This window comes from Sebastes umbrosus, chromosome 22, assembly GCF_015220745.1.
Source record: "Sebastes umbrosus isolate fSebUmb1 chromosome 22, fSebUmb1.pri, whole genome shotgun sequence".
NCBI lineage: Eukaryota > Metazoa > Chordata > Actinopteri > Perciformes > Sebastidae > Sebastes > Sebastes umbrosus.
In genome coordinates, this window is record NC_051290.1 from 1959306 (window position 1) to 1984769 (window position 25464).

Consider the following 25464-nt stretch of genomic DNA (forward strand, 5'->3'; position numbering starts at 1 on the left):
TTTCAGTTCGTTTCAGTATGTTACAAAATTCAGTTGTTAAAGTTGAGTTGCATTCAGTGACATTCAGTAGTTGGACTGCTGGGTTCAATTGATTTTCTGACTCTACTGTTTGTAAAATGCATTTTGGCAGCCAATTTTTGTAATTTTTGGGATATTAGAATACCTCTGCATGCAAGAAACGGAACAAACCTGTTTCTTGCAATCACAAAAATGTTATGTAATTGACTTTTAGTGATGGATTCAACCAAGTTTTTGCAAGAAATAAACCGAAACAAATGTCCAAACAGTTCAGAAACTTTTCAGAACCCAATGAGTTAAAACATACAAAACCAACAATATGATTCTTTAACATTACTGCCTTTCTTCTCAGACATGTTTGCACTGCTTGTAGTAAACTGTACATTAGCGTCAGACGACAGAGAACGTAACACAAAAGTCTTAGAAACCCAGTTGACCCAGGAGTGGCTGCACCGCTAACAACATCAACAGAAGGCTCCTTTTGGTTTGGTATAAAGCAAAGAGAAAAGAATTAAGACTACTGGGTTCATAGCAGGCATAGCAGGTCGAAGGCCGAGCCACTGATTAAAGGAGTTTGACTTTTGCTGCTAACGGTAATTCAGTTGTGAGGAACTGAATCATTAGTGTGACGATAATTAGTGCTGTTTTTTATCATCGATACTGTAGGCGTTTAACACTGTCGTAAATATTTACACGAAGCAAATACGTGACAATATCAACACAATTGGTTTGTTTTCATTTTTAACACTAACACCTGCTGCCTCAAGATGTTGACACTGATCTTCGTAACCAAAAATGTGAAATAATTATATAATTTATAAGTTGTGTTCTATAACTACTGAGGCTTTTGGGGACTTTTTTAAAAATCTATAAGAAAAACTGTCATATAAACTAAGAAATTGTAAAACTTAACACCCATTTAATGCCTCTGCTTTCACATAATTTGTTTTCATTAAGAACAAAAAGTCAAATTTGTTGTGATAACGTTCCTGTCTGAGTATTACAAATCACTGTGCAGTGTTTTGGTGTCTTTAAAATAGGGCTGTCAATTAAAATATTTAATCGAGTGATTGTCCATAGTTAATCGCACATTTTTTTATCTGTTCAAAATGTACCTTAAAGGGAGATTTGTCAAGTATTTAATACTCTTATCAACATGGGAGTGGGCAAATATGTATGTATATGTATATATGATGAATATTTCTTGTCACATAGGGGCGCTTGGTCAGGACCCCTTGGCATCTGTTTTTAACGCACTGGGTTGCCCTTTAGTGTAATTTTTCGACGTGCAGGGTAGTCCGATAGAATTCAACACGCTTAACAAAACTTGGTTAGGGTTAGGAAAATATCAGGTTTGAGTTAAAATACGTACGTTTAAGTACGAAGTTAAAATAAGTCAACATTTACTTTTGGTCTCACACGGGGCAACAATAGTGGTCTCCTGGGTGGAAGTCCCGTTTTTATTCAACAACACATCCTCGCCAAACTCTTAATCAGCGGCTCCGGCCAAAAGGTCAAGGCCATGGAAAGGTCGTGCTAAGGTCAAAGGTCATGGTAAGGTCATAACACTGCATCAGGGTCAACGCATTTATCCAGATAACTTTCAAGTTTTTTTAAAAAAGTGACCACCCCCCCTTTCCTTTGATGCAGACACACTAAACACACATACTGAACTTCATACTTTCCACATGATTTTAAGTTAAAACATTACACTGTGGAAATACTCTCACACACTTATTTACACACACACACACACCCTCAGTGATTCTTTTAACCAGTAACATCAACAGACAACATGATGGATGTGCGGATGGAGCGACATGATTGATAGATGACCCACTAACGTCACATCTCACAGACACGTGACCATATAAGGAAAGAGATCCACCCCTGCCCAGTTCTTTGTTGCTAGGCAACATTTGCTACCAGATCTGTAAGGGAACTTTACGGTAAAGAACTCTTTCATTACATTCGTCAACATCCCTCAGAAACCTTGTTTTTCATCGTTTTTTTATTGGAATAAAGAGCTAAAATACATTTTCTATGGTAAGAAGGAGGAAGTATAGAGTGCTACCAAGAAATGAGTTAGCATTTTAGCACTTCCTGTTCGCTCGTCTGGAAGCCGATGGGTATTTAGTTAGAAATAAGATCTGTGGTTAACACAAGTTGAAGAGATTTTAACGTTTTTGTTCTACGACATAAAATACATCAATAAATACCCGACTCGTGAATTTTGAGGCGTTTATTTGTCTAAACGCCATCACGCCGACTCGTCCGCTCATACGACTGTTGTGTAGTTTGTATATAACGTTAACTTTTTACTTCTGCCGATTGCATTCACATTTGTGAAGATTATCTTGCTGAACAAAACGTGTAAGTATCATAAATTAGCTTATTTTCTGCAATAATCCAAAACCCAATAGAACAATCCCATTGACTTTTTGTGGCGGGAACCAGGGCGATGCTAACTTCCTGGTTATCCTACAAAAATACATCATCCATGGAGCACTCTATTCAGATCCTTTACTGCAGTAAAGGTACTAATACCACGCTGTAAAAATACTCCATTACAAGTAAAAGCATTGAAAATGTTACTTTAGCAAAAGTATAATCAGGAAAATGTACTTAAAGTATTAAAAGTAAAAGTACTCAATGCAGATACTATTATTACGCACATTAATGTTTAAAGCGTTAAGAATTTCGGGCTGCAATTAATTGCAACTGATTATTACGTCCGCCAAGGAGTTTATGTTTTTGGTTTGTTTGTCAGCAATATTATGGAAAAACTACTGACTCGATTTTCATGAAACTGGCCAAATTTTGGATCTTAATCACGCGGCGGATACAAAAATAATTTTTCACTTTTGTTAACATTGCGAGATAGATTTACATTTGGCCCCGGCGGAGGGCTGCCCTTCTCCGCCTGCCCTTCTGGTTATTTTCTTGATTAATCGATTGTTTTATTTGGAAAGCTCAAAGTGACGCCTTCAAATGTTTTTGTTTTGTCCGACCAACAGTCCGAATCTCAAAATTCATCAGTTTACTGTACAGAAAAGCAGTGAATCGTCACATTTCAGAAGCTGAAATCCTGAATTATTTGGCATTTTTGTCAGATTTAATCGTAATCTGAAAAGTAGCTAAAGACGGCAGATAAATGTAATGGAGTAGAAAGTACGATATCGCTCTCTTAAATGTAGTATAAAGTGTCATGAAGGTAGGTTCTCAAGTACAGTACTTGAGTAAATGTACTTTGTAACACTGTACATTTTAAAATATTTCAGTATCAATGTGGATCATTTGTTTTTTTAATTAAAAAAACTGTCTCTTTTAGGAAAAACAAGGTTTGTTCGCAGTGCTGACGCATCATGTCTATGATGAGATTATTTCTTTTCATTGTAGTATTTTTTTTTTTTTTCATAACTGCTACTGTTTCCCTACTTCACGACTGACTCACACAGACAGACACCAACAAACAAGAGTGATATTTACAGTATTTACAACATATTTTATCCTCCGTTAACTGCAGGGCGGGCGGGAGGAGAGGCAGCGAGCTCGGGGGTTTGGACCTCCGTCATACTGCAGGTAGAAACCTTTGAAAGGTCGGTGAGATGTTTTTTTGTTTGTTTTATAAACTGTGAGGTTTAGAAGTCACTCAGTTAATTTGAGTTACAGTACGAAGGCTGGGGGAATAGGTGAAGGACGGGAGACGGGTGATAGGAAGTGTCCTTCAGTGGAGTACACTGAGTCTATGTAGACGAGGCTCATTGTTTTGAGGGTTTTTTATGGGTGCATAATCTGGTAAAAATGTAGTTTAGGAGGAACTATAACAAGCTTTAGAAGTTCTGGTAGGCGGATTTTGTATCTGTCTTTAGGCTAAACTAGGCTAATCAGCTCCACGCTTTATGTACAGACACGAGAGTGGTATAGATTTTCTCATCCAACTCTTGGCCAGAAGGAAATCCCAAAATGTCAAACTACCATTTTAAACCAATCTGCTCCTTTTCAAAAGCCAAAGGTTAATTTTAGCAAATATCTGTAAAAAAAACAAAAACAACGAGCCTCATCCGTCTATACGGTCAATGACGTGTGCTGGGGTCTGAACCTATGGAAGGAAAAGGGGCTGAGATTTAGGATAGGAAGAGGAATTCATCAGCAGCGTAAACAGGCACAGTACTCAAAATATCTCCTTGGGTTGGTGGGCGCCAAGTAGAAGAAATGAGAAACGTCCTTCACGTCAGCGGAAGGAGAGCTTTAAGGGTAAAGGCAGGATAAATGGGACGTTTTCCCAGAATAAATGGAAGACATCCTGGTCGCCAAGCAGCAGGGACTGCAGTGGAAATAATCCCTAAACCAGAGGGAACGTTTGAATCAGTTGTTTATATCCTTATGAAAGTGGTTTGAGGTCCCTTTCTCCAGAGCCTCTGAGTTAAGGGACATTTTCAGGAAAGGTGTCCAGTCCCGTGAGACTCTGGGTGATGAAACAGGACGTGTCCAATAGTACCTTCGTGGTGTCCCTGTGTTGATACGGTGCGTATCCTTGAAGTAGCAGTGAGGCGACTTCATTCAGCCAAAACTAACTCTCTCGACGGAGCTCATCAAAAACAACGTAAATACTTTCCAGTACAGCAGCAGAGACGGGACTTGTGAAAGTCTTCATAGATTATATGCTGGTCTAGACCAGAGGCGAAGACCGTTTCCAGGAGATAAACTGTAAATAACAAGGGCGAACTTGATTTTGTTTCCAGTGGAGCAAACGGCATGTGTCCTAGGAATCCAGTTCAGTGTCCAGTAGATAAAGTGGAACATCTTTAAAAAACAATGAGAAGGAAACTCATTTGGAGTCGAGTAGAAGGTACATGTTCTGGATCATTTTTGAGGGAACTTGTTTGGTTTCCAGTGGATGAAAGGGGGAGTGTTCTGGACCATATTTGAGGGAACTTGTTTGGTTCGCTGTACATGGAAGGGGACATGTTCTAGATCATACTTTGGGGAACTTGTTTGGTTTCCGGTATATGAAAGGGGGCGTGGTCTGGACCATATTTGAGGGAACTTGTTTGGTTCGCTGTACATGGAAGGGGACATGTTCTAGATCATATTTGGGGGAACTTGTTTGGTTTCCAGTGGATGAAAGGAGGCGTATTCTGGACCATATTTGAGGGAACTTGTTTGGTTCGCCGTACATGGAAGGGGGCATGTTCTAGATCATACTTTGGGGAACTTGTTTGGTTTCCAGTATATGAAAGGTGGCGTGTTCTGGTCCATATTTGAGGGAACTTGTTTGAAGGGGACATGTTCTAGATCATATTTGGGGGAACTTGTTTGGTTTCCAGTGGATAAGGGGGCGTGTTCTGGACCATATTTGAGGGAACTTGTTTGGTTTCCAGTACATGAAAGGGAACGTGTTCTGGACCATATTTGAAGGATCTTGTTTGTTTTCCAGTGGATGAAAGGGGGCGTGTTCTGGACCATATTTGAGGGAACTTGTTTGGTTTCCAGTATATGAAAGGAGGCGTATTCTGGACCATTTTTGAGGGAACTTGTTTGGTTTCCAGTATATGATAATCGAAAAACGGGAAGTTGTTCTGGTTCAGATTTAACAGAACTCATTTGGTTTCCAGTAGATTAAACAAGATATATTCCAGACCAGATTTGAGGGAACTTGTTTGGTTTCCAGTAGAAGAAACAGGAACGTGTTCTGGCCCATATTAGTTGTTGTTCTGGTTCCGATTTAAGAGAACTAATGTTTTTTCCAGTAGGTGTAAACAGTTCCTTTCCTAGACCGGATAGTGGGGGACTTGTTTGGTTTCCAAAGGATCAAACAGGACGCGTTCTACACTGGAGGTGATGAAACTCATTCAGTTTTTATTGGTGACTAAACAGGACAAGGTCTGGACCAGATTTAAGGGGAACTTGTCGGGTTTCCTGGACGAGTCTAGACCAGAGGATGTGGAAACGTTTTGGGGTTTCCAGTAGATCAAACAAGCAGTGTTGTGTTTAGTTTCCAGTCGATGAAAGGGGGGACGTGTTTTAAACCAGAGGTGAGGGAACTTGTTTGGTTTCCAGTTTTGGGGATTCCTGCTCTGGTTCCTTTGCGTCTCCACCAGTCTGTTCTTCAGTACTGATCACAGTGTTTGTGTCAGGAGCGACAGGAGCCTCATCCTAACAAGAAAAAAACAACTTTTAGTACCAAAGTTGACATAAGCGTGCCGTTAACTTGTAATTTTGTGTGCTTGTTGTTGAGGAACACAATGTTTTCATAAAGTAACCATAGAACATAGTTACATCTGCTTTAAGGCAGGTAAAGTTAAGTTCCCCTCTTGTAGTCTGTATTTGTGCTCTTACCGTCACCCAGGGGTGTGACAGGACCTCCTCGGCAGTGAAACGAGTGTCCACGTTCACCTGCAGCATCTGACTAATCAGCATCTGAGGAACAGGTCATGTGACTGTTAGCAGGCTGCAGTAAACGGTCTGAATTCATGTTTGTGTTCTACACCTGGTGGGAATTTCACATAAATGGGTCCGATATTGAAATTGTGTAACCACAGAAAGTTTTGCAACCTGAAATTGAGTATCAGTGATGTCATGAGAACCAATACTCTGGTACCAAGTCGATGCCAAAATTCTAAAAATGTGACGGTACTAGCTTTTCAACAGTGCCGCAGTTATCATAATCACCGTCAAGGCTCGAAACTAACGTTGTCCCGTAATCCCAAGGACGACAGAAAATGTATTTGGGACATAGTAAACTCGCTATCCAGGGGACGCATCCTATTTTTTCCCCCGATAATGCCATATTGCGAACAACATATCCGCGTTGAAATCGGCAGGATGAGAGCAAACTCAACAGCTGTCAGTGTCAGTGTGCTGACTTGACTATGACTTGCCCCAAACTGCATGTGATTATCATAAAGTGGGCATGTCTGTAAAGGGGAGACTCGTGGGTACCCATAGGACCCATTTACATTCACATATCTGGAGGTCAGAGGTCAAAGGACCCCTTTGGAAATGGCCATGCCAGTTTTTCCTCAACAACATTTAGCGCAAGTCTGGAGCGTTATTTAACCTCCTTCATGACAAGCTAGTATGACATGATTGGTACTAAGGTTTTCTAGTTTCATATGATACCAGTATCTTCACTCTAACTTTAAAACTGAGCCCGCTACAACCTCCGGAAGATCGATTGTGCTAATGCGTTAAAGAAATTAGCAGCGTGAAAACAAATTTGACAGCCCTAGTCTAAATGTTATTTATGGTGTTGTTAGATTGCTGCTAGACCGCCCTGTTGATACAGGTGCAGGCCTCGCTTTGTGGTTTTTGACCGCAGTGAAAAATGTTGTTTTTGAAAAAGGCTAAACGCCAACAGATATATGGTTGTGAAGCAGAATATCCAGTATCTTCACTGTAGCTCTAAAACTGAGCCCGCTACAACCTGAAAAATTACAAGTTGCGTTAATGCGATAAAGAAATCAGTGGCTTTAAAACAAATTTACATTAACGTTGACAACCCTAGTTCCAAATGTAATCTTGCAAAATGTAGTTTTTGGCGAGAAACTTGAATAAATCCAGTTGTTTGAAGGAGATGTTTTCACAGCAATTTAAAATAGATAACAGAGAGGGAGTTATGACCCCTAACAAAAACCAGTATGTAAACGGTAATAAAGGAGTGGATGTTGGAGTACATGGGGTTTATTCCCAGCATGTGAACGCTCCACCCAGTGCGAGTGAGCGGTACCTTTGCCGGGAGGCTGATGGCGTCCCAGTCCGGAGACGGAAACTCCAGCTTCCCTCTGAGGATCTGATCAAACAACTCCTCCTGGACGTTATTCTCACTGAGGAAGAGGAAGAGGAGGGAAACATTAGGACTGAAACGACTACACATTTAATATAACGCCAGAGCTTTGTAAACACCGACCTTCTGAACGGAGGGAATCCACACAGCAGGATGTAGGTGATCACGCCCGCCGCCCAGATATCCACCTTCAGACCATAACTACAAACACACAATCATTTAATATTAACATGTCTGTTAACCTTTTAATCCCAACAACTAACGCCCAGATGTTCTCACCCAGTCTCAGCGATGATCTCCGGGGCGACATACGTCGGCGTGCCACAGACGGTGTACAGCGGTCCCTCCACCACCGTCGCCAAGCCGAAGTCACCCAGCTTCAGAGACTTAGTGCCGTCCGGGTACTCGCACACCTAAGACAAGAAATAAGTAAAACAATTACCCCTCTACTTATCGATCGTCAGTAATACTGCTGTGTTTGATGTGTGTTTGTACCAGCAGGTTCTCCGGTTTGATGTCCCGGTGGACGATGTTCATCCGGTGCAGGTACTTGATGGCTCCGGCCAGGTTGAACACCATGGCGCTGGAGTCCCGCTCGCTGTACTTCGTGGAGGAGGTGATGGCGTCGAAGAGGTCGCCACCCTGAAGGAGGCGGAGGCGTGTAAGTAGTCCTTTTATTTTTTTAATATTTCTTCATATTCTTAACAGAGAGATGAAACTCCGCCATTTTGGACTGAAAAAGCTTTTATTTTAACGTTCAACGCAGAATATGACAATAGAATAGAATTGTTTTACTTTTGTACGTCACTTTGTAGGCGGACGTTTTACCGGCGTCCCGTAGTCGCTTTCAGTCCAAAAAGGCGTAAGCGTAGCTCTGCTGCTGGACGCTGACGTTGCAATGAACGAACAATTTACTTTCACTTCTTATCAATATATACGTTCTTTGTGGCAAAGGAGAAGAAGAAGGAGAAGGAGAAGAAGAAGAAGAAGAAGAAGAAGAACAAGAACAAGAACAAGAACAAGAACAAGAAGGAGGTGAAGAAGAAGAAGAAGGAGAAGAAGAAGAAGGAGAAGAAGGAGAAGGAGAAGAAGAAGAAGAAGAAGACGAAGGAGAAGGATAAGAATAAGAAGAAGAAGAAGAAGAAGAAGAAGGAGGTGAAGAAGAAGAAGAAGAAGAAGAAGAAGAAGAAGGAGAAGAAGGAGAAGGAGAAGAAGAAGAAGACGAAGGAGAAGGAGAAGAAGAAGAAGAAGAAGAAGAAGAAGGAGAAGAAGAAGAAGAAGAAGAAGAAGGAGAAGAAGAAGCACCTTGACGAGCTCCATGACGAGGAACAGCTGACTGGGCGTTTCATCCACCTCGATTAACTCGATGATGCTGGGATGTCGAACCCTCCGCAGCACCGCCACTTCGTTTTCTATCAGGTGCTCCTGTTCACACATGTAAAAACACACGTTTAATAGAAACCTAAAATAACTCTTAAATAAAACCCTTTAAGAATTTAAAGGTGCAGTCTGTTATTATTACGGTGCTTTAACTCAGCGTTACCTTCCCACAGCAGCGAGCTTTATCAATGATCTTCAGAGCGTACTCCTGTCCCGTCGACCTGTCAATCAAAACACAACAGAAAACACTCTTTATATTTTAAAATACTCCGTTTACGATGATATAAAACAGAGAGAAGAATCCTCTGTTTACTGTTTAGTTTAAGTGTAAATAAATACATAATAATAACTGAACTTGTACCTCCTGATGCTCCTTACCTCTCCACGCACTCTTTCACCACGGCAAAGTTTCCGTCTCCGATCACTTTACCAACTCGGTACTTCTCGTTGATGATGGAGGAAGAGACGGACCGATTACCGTTCACTGTGAGGAAGAAGAGGAAGAGGAAGAGGAGGATATTTATAGTGTTGACTTTTATATTTCACTGATTTTAGTCAAGTTTTAAGCAGACTTGAATTCCATTAATTGGGTATCACAGTAAAGCTGAGACTCTGGTGGATCCAATGAGCCCAACAGTGTTCATGTGTGATGACGTTAGTCCTCATAGGAGACATTTCATTGACCTCACATAAAATGACCTTGTGGTGACCTCTATGATAATTTTAGTATTTAGATTTTTAGACAAACAAACCTTCCACCGTGGTTTCATCCGGCTGCTCAGCTTCTCCGTTTACATCTGTGGAGGAAGAACGACGAGGAGACACCTAGAGACAAATATAAATATCATAGATTATAATATAAATAATTTGTTATTTTGAAAGAAATGTGTGATTTCTGATTAGAAAGAGAGGAGACAGACGTGAGTTCCTGTTTCAAGATTTAAAGATAAATAAATAAATAAATCAAACTAAAGTTATAATACTATAATATGACCGATTACTAGAGCTGCAGCTAATCCATTATTCTACCAATTATTCCATCGATTAATCAAGTAATCTGACAAAAATACTTATAAATATACAAAAAATAAAATAAAACGGGTCTTTTAAAAGGAACTTATTGGTTTCCTTTTTAGAAAAATCTACATTTTTATTTTTTAATATCATTTTTAATATTTTATTTTAATAAAATCTGTCAAAACTAGTGCATATATATTATTAAGTGCCATATTTAATTCCGGTTTTAAATAAAACATTTTCTGAAATGCAAACAAATTAATAAACAAAATTATAATTTCCAAATCTACCGATTTAGAGTAATCAAATTACTTGAGGCATCGTTTCAGCCCTACAGATTACACAACAACTATATTTAAATAAAGTTTATTTTTATTGTTTAAATTGTAAAAAAAAAAAAAAAAAAAAATATTATTTAAATTGTTTAAAAAAGATTTTATTTTCTATTGTTAAAATTGTAAAAAATAAAAAAAAAAAAAAATATTTTTATTGTTTAATTGTTTGAAAAAAATATATTTTTATTGTTTATATTTTTTAAAAGTGTTTTTTTTATTGTTTAAATTGTTAAAACAATATATTTGTATTGTTATACATGATTAAATTTAGCTTTAAGTTAAACAAATTAATTAAAAAAAAACTCCAACTGGTCATAACCCAAATCAATCAATCAATCGATCGATCGATCAGACCTTGAGGCTGCGTCGCGTCCCGGGGCTGGTGGTCGGGCTGGACCTGGACGACTTCCCAGCTGACTGCAATGCTGACGCCTCATTGGCTACACACACACACACACACACACACACGAGAGAGAAAGGAGTCATCTGATTGGTCGATAATAATCTGGTAATAATTAATACTAATAACAACGGGAGCATCTTAAGGTGGTTTAGATCAGCGGTTCACACCTGGACCTGGAGACTTGGTTCTGGGGAGACCTTTAGAAGGAGTCTTAGAGGACGAGAAGCTGGAGCCGCTGGGGGTCTTGGGAGTTTTGGGGGGGGCGGCAGGGCGAGGAACCTTGACTCTGCATTCTGGAGAGAGAGACGGATGTGACCGTTATTTATTCTTATACAGAATATAAATACAACTACAGGAGGAGTTATCTTCACCAAATGTGTATTTAATAACCGTCATGAGTTTCTTTCTGTCTTTTACGTTGTTTCTGATCAGAGCTTCGGATGATATTTATAACATGTTCTCTTTTATGTTTGTTTTTATTTTTAATATCTAATTGTTTTTCATTCCTTATCCTAAAAGAAAACATAAATAACGGTATTAAAATGTGTTTTTGTGTCTCACCGTTAACAAAAGCTGCTGTTTTGCTGCAGTGCGTGAGCAAGTCGTCCTGAGCGTAGCGAAACTTCTCCGGCCCGCACGCCATGAACACGTCGTCATCCCCGAAGAAATCCTGCAGACAGGTCAGCTACACACACACACACACACGCACACACACACACACACACACACTGATTAACACGGCAGTAACGTACACACACACACACACACGAGCAGACGACAGCTGGATATTGTGATGACAGAAACAGACACACACCGTGCTGTCTAAGAACGGCCTTCAGGATTAAATACAAATTGTACATGGAAATGTCCCAGATTTAGACGGACAGAGAGACGAAGAGGGAGATGAACAGGTGAAGAAGAGAGGGATCAACAGAGGAGAGGAAGGACGGATTAAACAGTTGAGGCCCGGACAGAAAAATGTCAGTACTGGAGGAAGTATTTAGATGATTTACTTCATTAAAAGTACCAATACAACGATGTAGAAATACTCTACTATAAGTAAAAGTCCTGCATTTAAAATTCTACCGGTAAAACTACAGAAGTATTATCAGCTAAATTGTATTAAAAGTGCTCGTTCTGCAGTAAAATGTCCTCTGTTTTAATATATCTTACATTAATGGGTACATTACGGTCCCATTTAGAGTCAAATAGACCATAAAGCAGGAGATGCAATACCGATGTTCGGCCGATAAGTCAGTGCATCCCTTTTTTTAAATAGTATGACTTTTTTTCGTAATATTACGACTTTTTTTCTCGTAAAGTTATGACTTTTTTTCTCGTAATATTACGACTTTTTTTTCTCGTAAAGTTATGATTTTTTTCTCGTAATATTAAAAAAAAAATTTCTCGTAAAGTTATGACTTTATTTTCGTAGTATTACGACTTTTTTTCTCATAAATCAAATTACGACTTTTTAGCTGTTTTTTTATTTTGTGATTACCCTTGAGTACAGTCTTGGTGCTAAGACAAGCTAACTGGCTGCAACTTCATATTTAACGGACGGATGGAAGTTTATTTCCCAAAAGAGATGGTAGTACCACAGAATGTATATCGCTAAGAAGTGAAAGTCAATTGTTCGTTCCATTGCAACGTCAACGCCCAGCAGGAGAGCTACGCTTCCGCCATTTTGGACTGAAGGTGACTAGCGGACGGCAGTAAAACGTACGCCTACAGAAGTAAAACTAAGTTATTTCTATTCTACTGTCATATTTATTGTCTCTACCTACTAAATGTCCTGTTGAACAATAAAATATTATAATTATAATAAGAGTTTTCAGTCCAAAATGGCGGCAGCGGTTGTCGTCAAAAAAGCGCCAGAGTTTCGTCTCTTTGCTTCTGTACTCTCTGGTGGTGCTACAGAGGGATTTTAATGAGTCGCTATGAGAGAAACCGGCTGCAAAATACACTCAGAAGAGAGTTTCTATGTGGGTTTTACACAATGACTTAACACCTTCTTCCTCTTCATCCTCTTCCTCAGTCCTTCTCCCCCTCTACACCTCCCTTCTTTCCTCCTCCATCCCTCCTTTCCTCCTCCATCCCTCCTTTCCTCATGGATTTCACCTCCTCCGTCCCATCACTCCCCCCGTTTTACTTTTTACTTTAACGCCTCCGGAAATGCACTCTGTGTGTGTGTGTGTGTGTGTGTGTGTGTGTGTGTGTGTTTGTGTGAGAAGCGAGGACGAGGTTGTTACTGGATGGCTGGTTACCATGGTGACCACACTGCAGTGTCAATGTGTGTGTGTGTGTGTGCGTGTGTGTGTGTGTGTGTGTGTGTGTGTGTGTGATGGGGTTTCTATCCCGCTGCTTGAAGTGTGGCTGCACAAACTGAAAGGACGAACACACACTCTCGCACACACACTCACATTGTTTCATTCAGTCTGAAAGCCGTCTGAGGCAGACGAGAGAATAAAAGCCTTCGTTATGACACGCTGCCTTCAAAATAAAAGCCTTTATTTAGAGTAAACTAATCAGTATTTACACGTTTTGTTCTTTAAAATGGAATTAAATTAACTCATTATTAAATAGTTTCATAGCTCTCAGATTGAAAGTCGTATTATTATGAGAATAAAGTCATAATATTATAAAGTAGTAATTTTAAGGGTTATTTTAGAGGTGAAATAGACTTTTTCTCAGAAAGTTATGACTTTATTCTCATTAAATTACCACTTTTTTCTCTTAAACTTCTGACTTTATTCTGTAAATCTCAGATATTTGTTCCCTTAATGTGGCCCTAATACATTATAGTCGTAGAAGTGTGAGTTCAGCCTCTTGTGAATCTTAATATCTGGCAGTGAGACGTGTCGGTTTAAAGCCGTGGAGCTGCGACAGTCAGCTAAAGCACAGTGGTACAGTATGACTCTGAATGTGCTCTGATCCTCACTGAACGTGTTTCCTGAGTGAAGGATTGTGGGTTTAAACGTAACACACGTTTACTGGCGAGGCTGTTTTTTACCACACACACACACACACACAGTCTTTGAAGTTACAGATAAGAGTGTCGTCTGCGACACAATGGCGGCGGAGAGCTGAAGAAAAGCAGACAGCTCGTTGAGGCGTCGGTGTGACTGATTTAAAGTTGTTGCAGCGAATGCAGCTCAGCACAAACCCCGCTCAGATGTTGCTGCTGCAGCATCGGCCTCGACAAAGTAAAAGTTAGCATATGCTGCCTTCAAAATAAAAGCATTCTTTCACTTGACGAATCTCCCTTAAGAGATAAAGAATGATTATGGTTGATGAATGTCTGTAGAGAGACGCCGTCACTCTTTGATTCATTTCGTCAAATCATCTACGTTTGTCCTCGTATCAATCGAAGAGTTAAAACCATCGTCTCACCTGTTTCCCGTCCAGCGTGTACAGCCTCTTCACGGCTCCAGAGTCCAGCTTGATGGCCTCCGTGATGTCGGCGAGCACCTGGTCGAAGGAGTGAGCCGTCTTCTTGTTCAGCAGGATCCTCACCGCCTTGCGAGGCTTCACGCCGCTGCGGATCACCGTCACCAGCTTGGGCTTGATGTAGTCTTTGCTCTCCCTAAACTCACGGCCTTCCGGGCGTTCTTTGGAGGAGCTGCCAGTGGCGGAGGCGGCGGCGGTGATGGCGGCAGCGACGGTGATCGCCGACACCCCCGTGGACGCCGTGGAGGGCCGACCCGAGCCGGCAGCTCCCGCCCCGGCGCCGGCGCCTGGCTTCCAGCTCGGGATGGAGATCTTGGCGTAGTCGACCTTTCGGTACGGCTCGTTGGAGGCACAGATGTAGCACTCGCCTGAGCAGAGAGGAGAACACGTTACGACAAAGAGGATGGAAGCAAAGAGACGCCATTTTGGACTGAAAACTTTTTATTGTTCAAAACAGGCAATTTGGTAGAATATGATAATAGAAGAGAAATAATTTGGTTCTACGTTTGTTCGGCACTTTTTAAACGGACGTTTCACTGGCGTCCGGTAGTTGCTTTCAGTCCAAAATGGCGGAAGCGTAGCTCTGCTGCTGGGCGCTGATGATGAATGAATGAACAAACTATTGACTTTCACTTATTGGCGAAATACTTTCTTTGGTTATACTACTGCATATCTGACACAATACTGAAAGTAAAGTACAAAAAAAAGTAAACATTTAAGTGAAACATAAGCGACCAAAAACTAATTTAGTTTCATATTCAAGCATCCAGAGATGGTGCGTTCAAGGAATTCACATTATTTTTTTAACAAGTAAAGTTAAAAATGCCATTTTTGGCCATTACATTTTTTAAAAATTCGACATTGTAGTGTCATTAAACACACCACTAAATTAGTCTTTTTAGTTCCTACTTGTAATTGCAGGAACATAAAACAAAACATTGACACAAACATGAAGGCAACTCATTGCCTCGAACACTTAGTCTACTACACAATATGGAAATTTGCAGCTTTTGATTATTGTCCTAAAATGACGTTAAATGATCTAAAGAAGTGAGAGATGTTGCTGCTCCATTCTTTAGTTAGAGGTGAGTTCAGGGTCAGAGGTTGTTAAAGAGCAACTGTAGTTATTACAGTTTTGCTGTAAATTTACAACTTTAATCTCGGGTATTCTGAATTTTATCATAAATTTATGACTTCGTAATTATACGTTTTTTTTCACGTAAATTTGTAATTTTTTTCTCGTAAATTTATGATTTTAAAATCTCAGAGAATATTAAAGTTTTTTTCTCGTTAATTAGCCACTTTAATCTCAGAGAATTTGTCTGTTTTTTTTCTCGCAAATTTGTGAGGGTTTTTCTTCGCTTTAATCTCAGACAATATCATTTTTTTTTTTGTAAATTTACCACTTTAATCTCAGAATTTCTAGTTTTTCTCATAAATATATGACTTCATTATCTCAGAGAATATTTTAGTTTATATCTTGTAAATTTTAAACTTTTTTCTCGTATTTTATTTGTCACTTTTTGCTTACAAATTTACGGCTTTATAATCTCAGAGAATATTCAAGTTTTTCTCTCGTGAATTTGTGAGTTTTTATTGTAAATCTACCACTTTAATCTCAGAATATTTTTCTCACAATATTACCCCCCTCCTCCAGCTCCATTATTTATTTATTTATTTATTCATTTATTTATTTATTTATTTATTTATTTACCCACAATTGCCGTTACATGCTGTCATAAATAAACACACAGTTTAATCGGTACTTTAGACTTGTGTTTTTGGTTTCATAAAGGCTAAAAGCCCTGATCTAAACTCTCTAAATGCACCGTATTTCTCCTGCTACAGTCACATTACACACCACCTCATCATGAGGAGGAATCTTCAGTCAAAACTACACCAGAGGATTAATTGAGCCTGATTTAAAAAAAATCTTGAATGCACATAAATGCTCATTATTTTTAATCTTCTTTGAGTGATGTATCTTTAATAAATAAAAAGTTAAAATTATAAATCATTACATCTCTCCGGCAGGTTGCAGCCAATCACATCTACAGTACCCGCAGTCACTCTCCTCTTTTACCTTATATGGTTACAAACGGCTCACCTCTCTCTCTCTCTCTCTCTCTCATAGTCCTTCTCTCTCTCTCTCTCTCTGTGTGTATATATATATATATACATACAGTATATCCGGCGGCAGAGCTCACTATGTTTCCTGTTTTTTTCTCTCACTAACTCGTCAGCTTCTGTAACCATCAAAAACTCAGCTTCCCTCTCTCTCTCTTTATCCCTATTACATGTTCACACTCTCTCTCTGCCAGGTAATGGGTGTGTGTGTGTGTGTGTGACCTTGTCTCTCTCCAGGTGCTGACTTTCACTTTGCTATTCAAAGCAGCTGCAAAGGACTCTGGGTATTTATTCAAATACCTGACTGACTAAAACACCTTCTGTGAAACCAGCAGAGCAAGGTAGTTAGAATCTACAGCCCCGACCACGGCTCTGAAATATCAGTAAGTTAGAATCTATGGCCCCGACCACGACTCTGAAATATCAGTAAGTTAGAATCTATGGCCCCGACCACGGCTCTGAAATATCAGTAAGTTAGAATCTACAGCCCTCGACCACGACTCTGAAATATCAGTAAGTTAGAATCTAGGGCCCCGACCACGGCTCTGAAATATCAGTAGAATCTATGGCCCCGACCACGGCTCTGAAATATCAGTAAGTTAGAATCTATGGCCCCGACCACGGCTCTGAAATATCAGTAAGTTAGAATCTATGGCCCCGACCACGGCTCTGTAGCCTAACTGTGCCGTGTATTGATTAATCCATGGCGCTGTCCGTGATGCTTAAGTAGTTGACGGATTTGTAATTGCGACCTTTTCTCTGAGTACCGCCCTTCTGTCAGCTTCGTCTTGGATCTATAATGTTCTCTAAACTATATATACATTGCTCGGGGGGAGTAGAACCAAAAGAGTGTCCCAAAGTCCCCGAAGTCGTTTCCCCACTTTCGACTTGCCGGCGGCCATTGTTCCGCTCTGTTTGTAGTTTATTAATTCCACAAAGAGCTTAAAGAGTGATGCATCCATCTTTCAGTACGTCTCTGGCCGAACAGCTTCCTGGCTCTAACACTCATTAGAGGACATTTACAACCAGTCACACATCAATATTGATGGTAAGTGATGTTACTCAGCCGCTGGTCTGTTTCAGTCTAAATGACTTTAGACAGAGAAGAAGAGCAGACGGACTTTAGAGTGGTTATATTAAAAAGAAATGTCATTATGTACATGTACTTTTATATCTGAGATTCAGATTCACTTTCAGACATTAGGACTTGTGATTGGTCTGATTGAAGTTTAATTTATTTCCAGTATGTTCGCCTTAACAGAGACAGACAGAGAGGAAGGAGACAGTGAGGACGGATCAATCGACTGATCGATGGAGAGTGGCAGGTAGTCCGGACAATTACGACTTAGCGGTAGTTGACTGTTAAGTCCATTTATTCCCATGAGAGACAATTTTGGCAGAGTGACAACGCAGATGTCTGGTAGGCAGCAAAGACAGAAGACTTTGGTGTTTTCTCCAGTCATAAATAAAGATGGTGGGCAACTTCTATTGCAATTGTTTTACTTTAACAAGTACTAAATAACCTCCCACCACAATATGTATTATTAAAACGTCATGGTTGTCCTTAAAATAAGAACGTAAACTAAGCAAAATACGTACAGAAACAACGCAACACAACTACGGAAAACAACGTCACAAACGTCACTGACGTAACTTACAAAACAAAACACCTGTCTTGAACACCGGCCTCCTGGTTGAAAGTCCTGTGTTTATTGGATCGCTTTAAAATAAGTACGTAAACTAAGCAAAATACGTACAGAAACAACGCAACACACTACGGAAAACAACGTCACAAATGTCCCTACAAAACACGTGACCAAAGTCACTGACGTAATTTACAAAACACCTGTCTTGAACACCGGCATCCTGGTTGAATGTCCTGTGTTTGTTGGATAGCCTTAAAATAAGTACGGAAACATCGTAACATAACTACGGAAAACACGTCAAAAAACGTCAGTACAAAACATGTGACAGACTTCACTGACATAACTTACAAAAGAAAACCAGTCTATAACACCACAGGTCCTGTGTTTATTGGACCTATCCACCTCCCCACTGGCACGCCATTAGCGGTCTTTCTCCCCTTTTATTCTACATCATTACATTACAATCTGTCCAGACTACATGGCGTGAAAATGACATGCCTAAAGCACGAATGGCGTTCTTTCTGCACACTTTTGCCCTGCGCATTATCGTGTCATTCATTGTCAAAGTAGCGAGTCCTACCTTCCCCCAGCTCGTCCATGCTGGTGATCTTCTTGCTGCCGTCCATAGTGTAGATCGTGCGAACCCCTTGAGGCAGATGCAAGTTATCCGCCAGTGAGCGCGTCAGCTCCATTAGCAGCGCATCGTAGGAGCGGAACCGGTCACTTGAAACGGCGTACGTCAGACCCTTGAAGTACCGGTCTCCGTTGCGATAGAACCGGACCTTTTTGGCCCGTTTCTCCGAGGTGAGCGCCTGTAGGGTCCGGGTCCGGTAGTAGCTGCAGTTGGCGCTGTGGGCAGGGCTGGGGACCAGGCTGCTGCCCCGGGAACTGGGGCCAGACCCGCCTCCTCCGCCGCCGCCGCCAGCGCTGTGGGTGGAGTCATCTCTCTTGGTGCGGGTGGAGCGCCCCCGGCGAACCTTGTCGCGTTCGTCGAAGTGCTCCAGCTCGAGCGTCTTACTCAAAGACATGGTGAATACTGGTCCAGTAGCGTTCAACAAAGTCCCTGCTACATAAGATTCATCTTCCAAGAACCAGTAGACCCAGTAGCGTAACTCCTCTAGTACCCGGATGGTTTTATAATCCCATTAAGTCTACTGTAGAACCAGTAGCATCTGGTTGTCGTCCTCAAAATGTGGTTTTAGATCCAGGTGTAATACGAGTAAAAGGGTAGCAGATGTAGTCCCAGTATCCGTCTGGAGATCAGGTAACGCTGTTGTAAATCCAGTGGTATCAAACCTTGTTTAATACTGCAAACAGTCCTTTCTCCACTAGAAGAACCAAAACCGTTTTAAACCATTGGGGTTCACACTTTGTCTTTCAGCATCCTTAACACCCCTCCATCCCTGATAAAAAAACAGAGAGATGACAATCACATAATTTACTGACAAATCTTGATAGATATACAACAACCAGCACATTCAGCGTTCAATATCTCTCCTGGTGCAGAAAGAGAGCAAGATTTAGACCATTAGTTTAGCTTAGCATAAAGAATGAAACCAGGAAACCAGCATCCTACTTTAACTTTGTTTAATACTACAATAGTCCTTTCTCCGCTAGAAGAATTATAACATTTTGGTATTTCACCAACGCTTTAATCCATCAGGTGGAGGTTCTTGTTAAAGGCTGCTTTGACGATTTAATGGCTGTAGATGGACACTATCCATGTTAGTGGAACTAAAATAATCCAGACGTACTCTCTACTTGATGATTTGAACTCACAGTAACCTCAGCTATCTGGCTCTAAATCCAGTACATTGTCGTGCAGATCTGGTGCAAGCTTTACCCAATTTACGATGGATTGCAGTCCTGGTAATCTGCTTGGTTTCTGGGGTTCACACTTCCAGCATCCTCAACACCTCTCCATCCCTGACAACAAAAGAGATGAAGATAGATATGAATTAAGACACATTCAGCCTTCAAATGGTGCAGCAAAAGAGCAATATATTGCATTCGGTCATTTCAAGACACTTAACACAGGCTTGCTTTTAGTTAATGTTTAATTTGGAGTAACTCCTTTGGACATCATATCTCTGCTTCCATTAGCTTTTTTTACATGCATATTATTATTAATGCAAAAGAGGTTGAAATACACACCCACCATATGTTAGTGAAATTACATTTCCTGCAAGGCCAGAGACAGACATGTCCATTGATTTGCAGTCAAATTTACCTGATAGGAGCTTGTGCATTAAATGGTTATAGAAGCAGAAGTGTCTCTCTTTCTCTCTTTATCAGATTTGACTTTATATCCATCTATCCACCACTAACACTGCTATAAGCTGTGCTGACAGCAGCCATTCACACACACACACACGCACACACACACACATACACGGAGAGGGAGGCACCGACCAATAATGCCGTGAAACCGGTTGTGTTGCTATGGAGGCTTTCTCCTCTTCCCCCCCGGTGCATTGTTCTGGTACGTTCCGTTCCGGTGAATCCAGGCGTGTAATGAAGCGAGCCGAGCCAGCCGGTCCTCTAACCCGGGATATCAGGGATGCAGCAGCGGGGGGGGCAGGAAGGCTACACCGGAGGAGGACCGGGATGCACCGAGACAAGCGGAGGACAGAAGCATGGCCGCTGCAGCAGAGAGGGAGGAGAAACCGGCTGAACACCCCTCCCTCTATCTATCCCCTCCACTCCCCTCATCCGCGGCTCTACGTGAGGGCAGCGTCCCTCCCTCCCTCTCCCTCTCTCACTATCCGTCTCTCACTATCCCTCCCTGTCCCTCCCTTTTGTCTGACTCTCTCTCTCTCTGAAATTCAAATTCACTTAGTTATATCTTGCCATGACTGCTGCAGCTACTCAAATCACTCATTATAGCCCACAACCTTAAACATACAATTCATTAATTATTAATTGATTAATTACATTAAAGGGACTGTTTGTAACTTTCAGAAATGCTTGTTAACAGCGACACCTGTGTCCGTTAAGTCAACGAAAGTCGGCGTCCTGTTGCTCGCGCTTGTGCTCGCTCTACATAGACATGAACGAGCATCGCTCAAAACAGTGAGGAGACACACGTCAGCTAAAAGCACAATATCACTCTATATTTCAGCTGCTTGGCAGTAATGTTAGCTGACCAGACCAAGGTCTCTCCATGAATCAATGCTGATCCTAGTGTTGGCTTTTCCTGCCTCGGCCTCCCGACCGCGGCCGGAGGGAACAGGGGAGACGCCGGAGTTTTGGTCGGAGACGATAACGTTTCTCTCTGCGGAGCCCCGTCACTTCACAAGACACGGGAAACCTCTGTTGGTCTGGAGGAGCTGCAGCAGTTATTTCAGCACAAACGTCCACTGAACATTCACTAGATATTCTCAGAGCTAAACTAACTCTTCTGCAGTGTGGAGTGAGCAGCATGCACGTGACAGAGCTATCCCCGCCATGACGCACTGACAGTTTGGGAGTCCCGTAGAGAGTTTCCCTCAGAGGAAACGTATTGTTGTCTGGGCCTACGTACATTATTAACAATTTTTTAGTGACTGTTGAAAGCCGGGACATTTGAGTGTTTTACAGATATGTGCCGGGACTCGGGACACGTCAGCTTGAAACCGGGACTGTGCCGGACAAACCGAGACATCTGGTCACCGTAGCTTAGCATAAAGCCTGAAACCAGGAGGAAAATGCTAACGTGTTAATTGAGCTTTAGAGGTGCTTTTGTTACCTTTGGACAGAAAAACATAAAATAACACATAAAAATGAGAGATGCTGATTAATAAGGAATTAACTGAAAGCAATTACAGTACTTAAATAATTGAAAATTGGTAGAAATGAAATGTAGCTTGAAGGAACTGCTTGACATTTAAAATATGATTATTTGCTTTCTTTTGTTAATTGTCCCAAACATCGTCGGCGTCAAATTTTTAATAAGATATAGACTATTAGGGGTAAACTATGGAACTGCATTTCTTACTAAAATTATTATTATTTTTAAATTCATTTCTAATTCCCTACACTCCATAGCTTTTCCTTTTCTATGATTGTGAACTTTTTTTTAATTAAAAGTATTACTACTATTGCTATTATTACTGCAACTATCCTAGTCAACTGTAGAAGCACTAGTACTACTACTTCTACTTCTGTTAGTACTACTAAGGCTGTATGGCTTTTAGTGCTATTACTACACTGGTACTAATAATAATAGGCTAATAATTGTACAAAAGATTACAAAACAAAGCGATTAAGAGACAAAACTAATAAATAAATGATATAAATTACTATAATGGCTGAAGTAATAAATAATTCTCCTCCATTAGTGAGCTAAATATTTGATGAGGCTTCGGTGGGCGTGATTAAATGATTGTTAAGGGCGTGGCTGCTGATGTCACTGCTCATGTTACTATTGTCAATTTTTAACTTTTAAATATTAGCTTATTGCAGATATACAATATTGTTATGTGTTTATGTGTCGTTTGAAATTGCGGTACAGAAATGCCAAATTAGGTTTGAGATAATTCAGTTTTATCAGTATCAAGATTGTTTTTTTCTTTTTTTAAATGACAATCGGATTTTTTTATCAGCATTGGCCTCATAAATCAGTCGGGCTTTAGTACTGTGTTGATAATAAGCAACAATACAGACTCCAATTTAATAATATCAATAACATCGCAATGAAGCAAAATAAAATATTACTTAATAAAACATTTTAAAAATAAACAATAACAAAAGGTGAAAACAAGGGATAGCTTGGTAAATTCATTACATGTCATTTTAATGTGCTTTACATTAAAGCAGTAATTTCTTTTGGTAAATATACTTATTCTTTTTTTTCTACTTTATTTTTTCCCTTTTTTTCGAGGTTATCATATATGCAATTTACAGTTCGTAATTACAATAGTTTATAAAACAATTTTTTTTAAGTAGCTGACTTAGAGACGAACACAATAAGTACACTAGAGAAAACAACTTCCGCATTCAAAATTAAAAAAAAAATTGAAAGAAGAAAAAAAAAATAATAAAAAGAAAGAATAGAATAATAAAAAAAAAATTTAAAAAAATTAAAATTAATAATATTAATACAAAGAAAAGAAAGTAATGATAATAAATTAAATAAACAAATAAGTTAATAGAAAAAAAGGTAAAAATAAGTAAAAAGGTAAATATACTTATTCAGTCTCTTGTCGACTGATGATTATGCGTTAAATATTAAGCTTAAATCAGGAGACAATTATCTTAGAGTAGGGCAAGAATTAGTCACATAAACGCCGCGTAAAAAAAACACAAGTTATTGTTTTTAAACTTGTTTTTTGTACAGACTAAACAAACGAGATATAACATGTTAGTTAGTGCCAAGCCGGTGCCTGAAATGGGCCAGTACTCACCAGTATTTACAATGTTATGATTTGAGTATATTTTTTATGCTAAATGCAGTACCTGTGAGGGTTTCTGAACAATATCTGTCATTGTTTTGTGTTGTTAATTGATTTACAATAATAAATATATACATACATTTGCATAAAGAAAGCATATTTTCCCACTCCCATGTTGATTAGAGTTTTAAATACTTGACAAATCTCCCTTTAAGGTACATTTTGAACAGATACAAAATGTGTGATTAACAATTTGAATCGACTGAGTGCTCTTAATGAAATACATACAAAAAGTGGGATATATCACAAAGATATAAATGTAAAATATATCCAAGCCATTAAATGGTAATGTCATGCAACTGCTGAAATACGGTACTGACACCTTTTTTTGGCCCAATTCAGGCACTGTGCTAAGCTAAGTTTAGTTGACAATCATCATCATCTGGCACGTCGTACTGTCTCATTGTAAACTTTCTGTTCTATATTCCACCTGTGAAACTTTAACTTTTCTCAGCGATTCATGTTTCAGCTGCATCCTCTTCTCTGTCTTGTTTTGTAGAAGTTGGGGCTTTTATTGTGACACATGGATGAAGAGGCCCGACCCTCCCTCAGTGTGTCTGTGGGGCGGGGGGTCGACAGCTGGGACCCGAAGCAGCCAGACCGCCCCGCCCTTTACTGTCAACAAAACCAGTCAACCATTCATCCCAATATGACAAGGTGGGCAACCCATTATGTTCCTGTACACATTAGCCAGTACAGATAGTAACGAAAAGAAAGAAGTGTTTTCAGTCCAGGTTAAATAGTTCGGAGGTGTTTCCTTTTTCTTTTTCCTTCATCTTTTTTGAATAAAGAGAAAGGAGAAAACACAAAAGATAAGTTGTTTCCTCTTCTTCCCAATCATTCCTATCGCAAAAAAACAAACATCAATAGATTTGTAAAGGACAAATGTTTTTTAAGAGTTGGACAAATTACAGCACATTATGAGTTGTTTTTCACTCTTTATACCTTCTTCCATCTGTTTATTCTATAACTTTTGTGCCTGCTTAATGACAAATAAAAAAAGAAAAATGTAATAAAGATGTTCTTTGTCCACTTTTGACTTTTAAGTATTTTTACATCATGTTGTTGCTAGTTTTACTTTAGTGAAGCATCTGAATACTTTCTCTGTACCAGTGATGAGCTCACAAAACAGAAGATATAAGAGTCAAAACTGAGTCAAACCACAGAACATTGACTTCTTTGCAGAAAAATGTAAATGATGATGTGGTGACATCTAGTGGAAACAAGCACACAGATATAGACAACATGTTACAAAACACAAAGTGTATCAGTTGAATTCACATTCTGTTTTTTTAACACAGCTTCCAGTGACACATCCAGACCTGTGAGTACATTTTCAGCTTTTCTTTTATTTGTGTGTGTTTAAATTAAAAGAATAAAAGAATAATTACAACCAGAGTTTTTTGACAAAAAAGTGTTTTTACTGAAGAAAAAGTAAAGTAAAGGTAGGAGTTCTCTATCAGGACATACAGCCAGTACAAATGGGTTTAGAAATAAGGCAGTTCATTCTACAATGTGTCTGAAAGCCTTTTTTTTACTTCAGAATGAGCAACATTCAGAAAACATCTTCATTTTAATAAAATTATTTGGTTACATAAAACACTGAGAAACACAAACATGTCAACATAAAAGTAAAATACATGAAGAATTAAGTTAAATTTTGATTTTGAGCAAGTTACGGGCTTTTGCGGGTTGTGTGGTGCTGTTTGCACAAATCAACTTGATAAATGCACTTACTGTTTTGCAAATGTTAAGGATGATTTAAAGGGACTGTTTGTAACTTCTTACTCATATAAATCTACCGGGTCTGTGTCTCATGCGCGCTCGCGTGTGTCTACGCTGTTCAGACTCAGACTCCAACACAAAC

The 25464-nt window shown here is 39.8% G+C and overlaps 1 protein-coding gene and 1 long non-coding RNA gene across 3 annotated transcripts; one reads left to right on the plus strand and one right to left on the minus strand.

Annotated features, from left to right (window-relative positions):
* Window positions 1–2953: 2953 nt before the first annotated feature.
* LOC119481830 (serine/threonine-protein kinase DCLK2-like) lies at window positions 2954–20855 on the minus strand. Of its 2 annotated transcripts, none has more exons than XM_037759085.1 (17): window positions 20578–20855; window positions 20009–20091; window positions 18746–19568; window positions 14336–14760; window positions 11504–11627; window positions 11110–11235; window positions 10894–10979; window positions 9940–10012; window positions 9566–9671; window positions 9351–9408; window positions 9113–9232; window positions 8303–8449; window positions 8087–8220; window positions 7931–8008; window positions 7751–7847; window positions 6361–6441; window positions 2954–6177 (listed from the first exon to the last, which is right to left on the minus strand). In XM_037759085.1, exons 3-17 carry the CDS (start codon window positions 19191–19193, stop codon window positions 6046–6048), a joined length of 2235 nt encoding a protein of 744 aa, XP_037615013.1. In that variant the 5' UTR covers window positions 19194–19568; window positions 20009–20091; window positions 20578–20855; the 3' UTR covers window positions 2954–6045. The 2 variants fall into 2 exon arrangements, with proteins under 2 accessions (XP_037615013.1, XP_037615014.1); XM_037759086.1 differs by lacking the exon at window positions 20578–20855 and adding an exon at window positions 20396–20567.
* Window positions 8368–24233, plus strand: LOC119481925. Its single transcript, XR_005205316.1, has 3 exons — window positions 8368–8468; window positions 11516–11622; window positions 24097–24233. It is a non-coding gene; the product is annotated as an uncharacterized LOC119481925 (long non-coding RNA).
* The last annotated feature ends 1231 nt before the right edge of the window (window positions 24234–25464 follow it).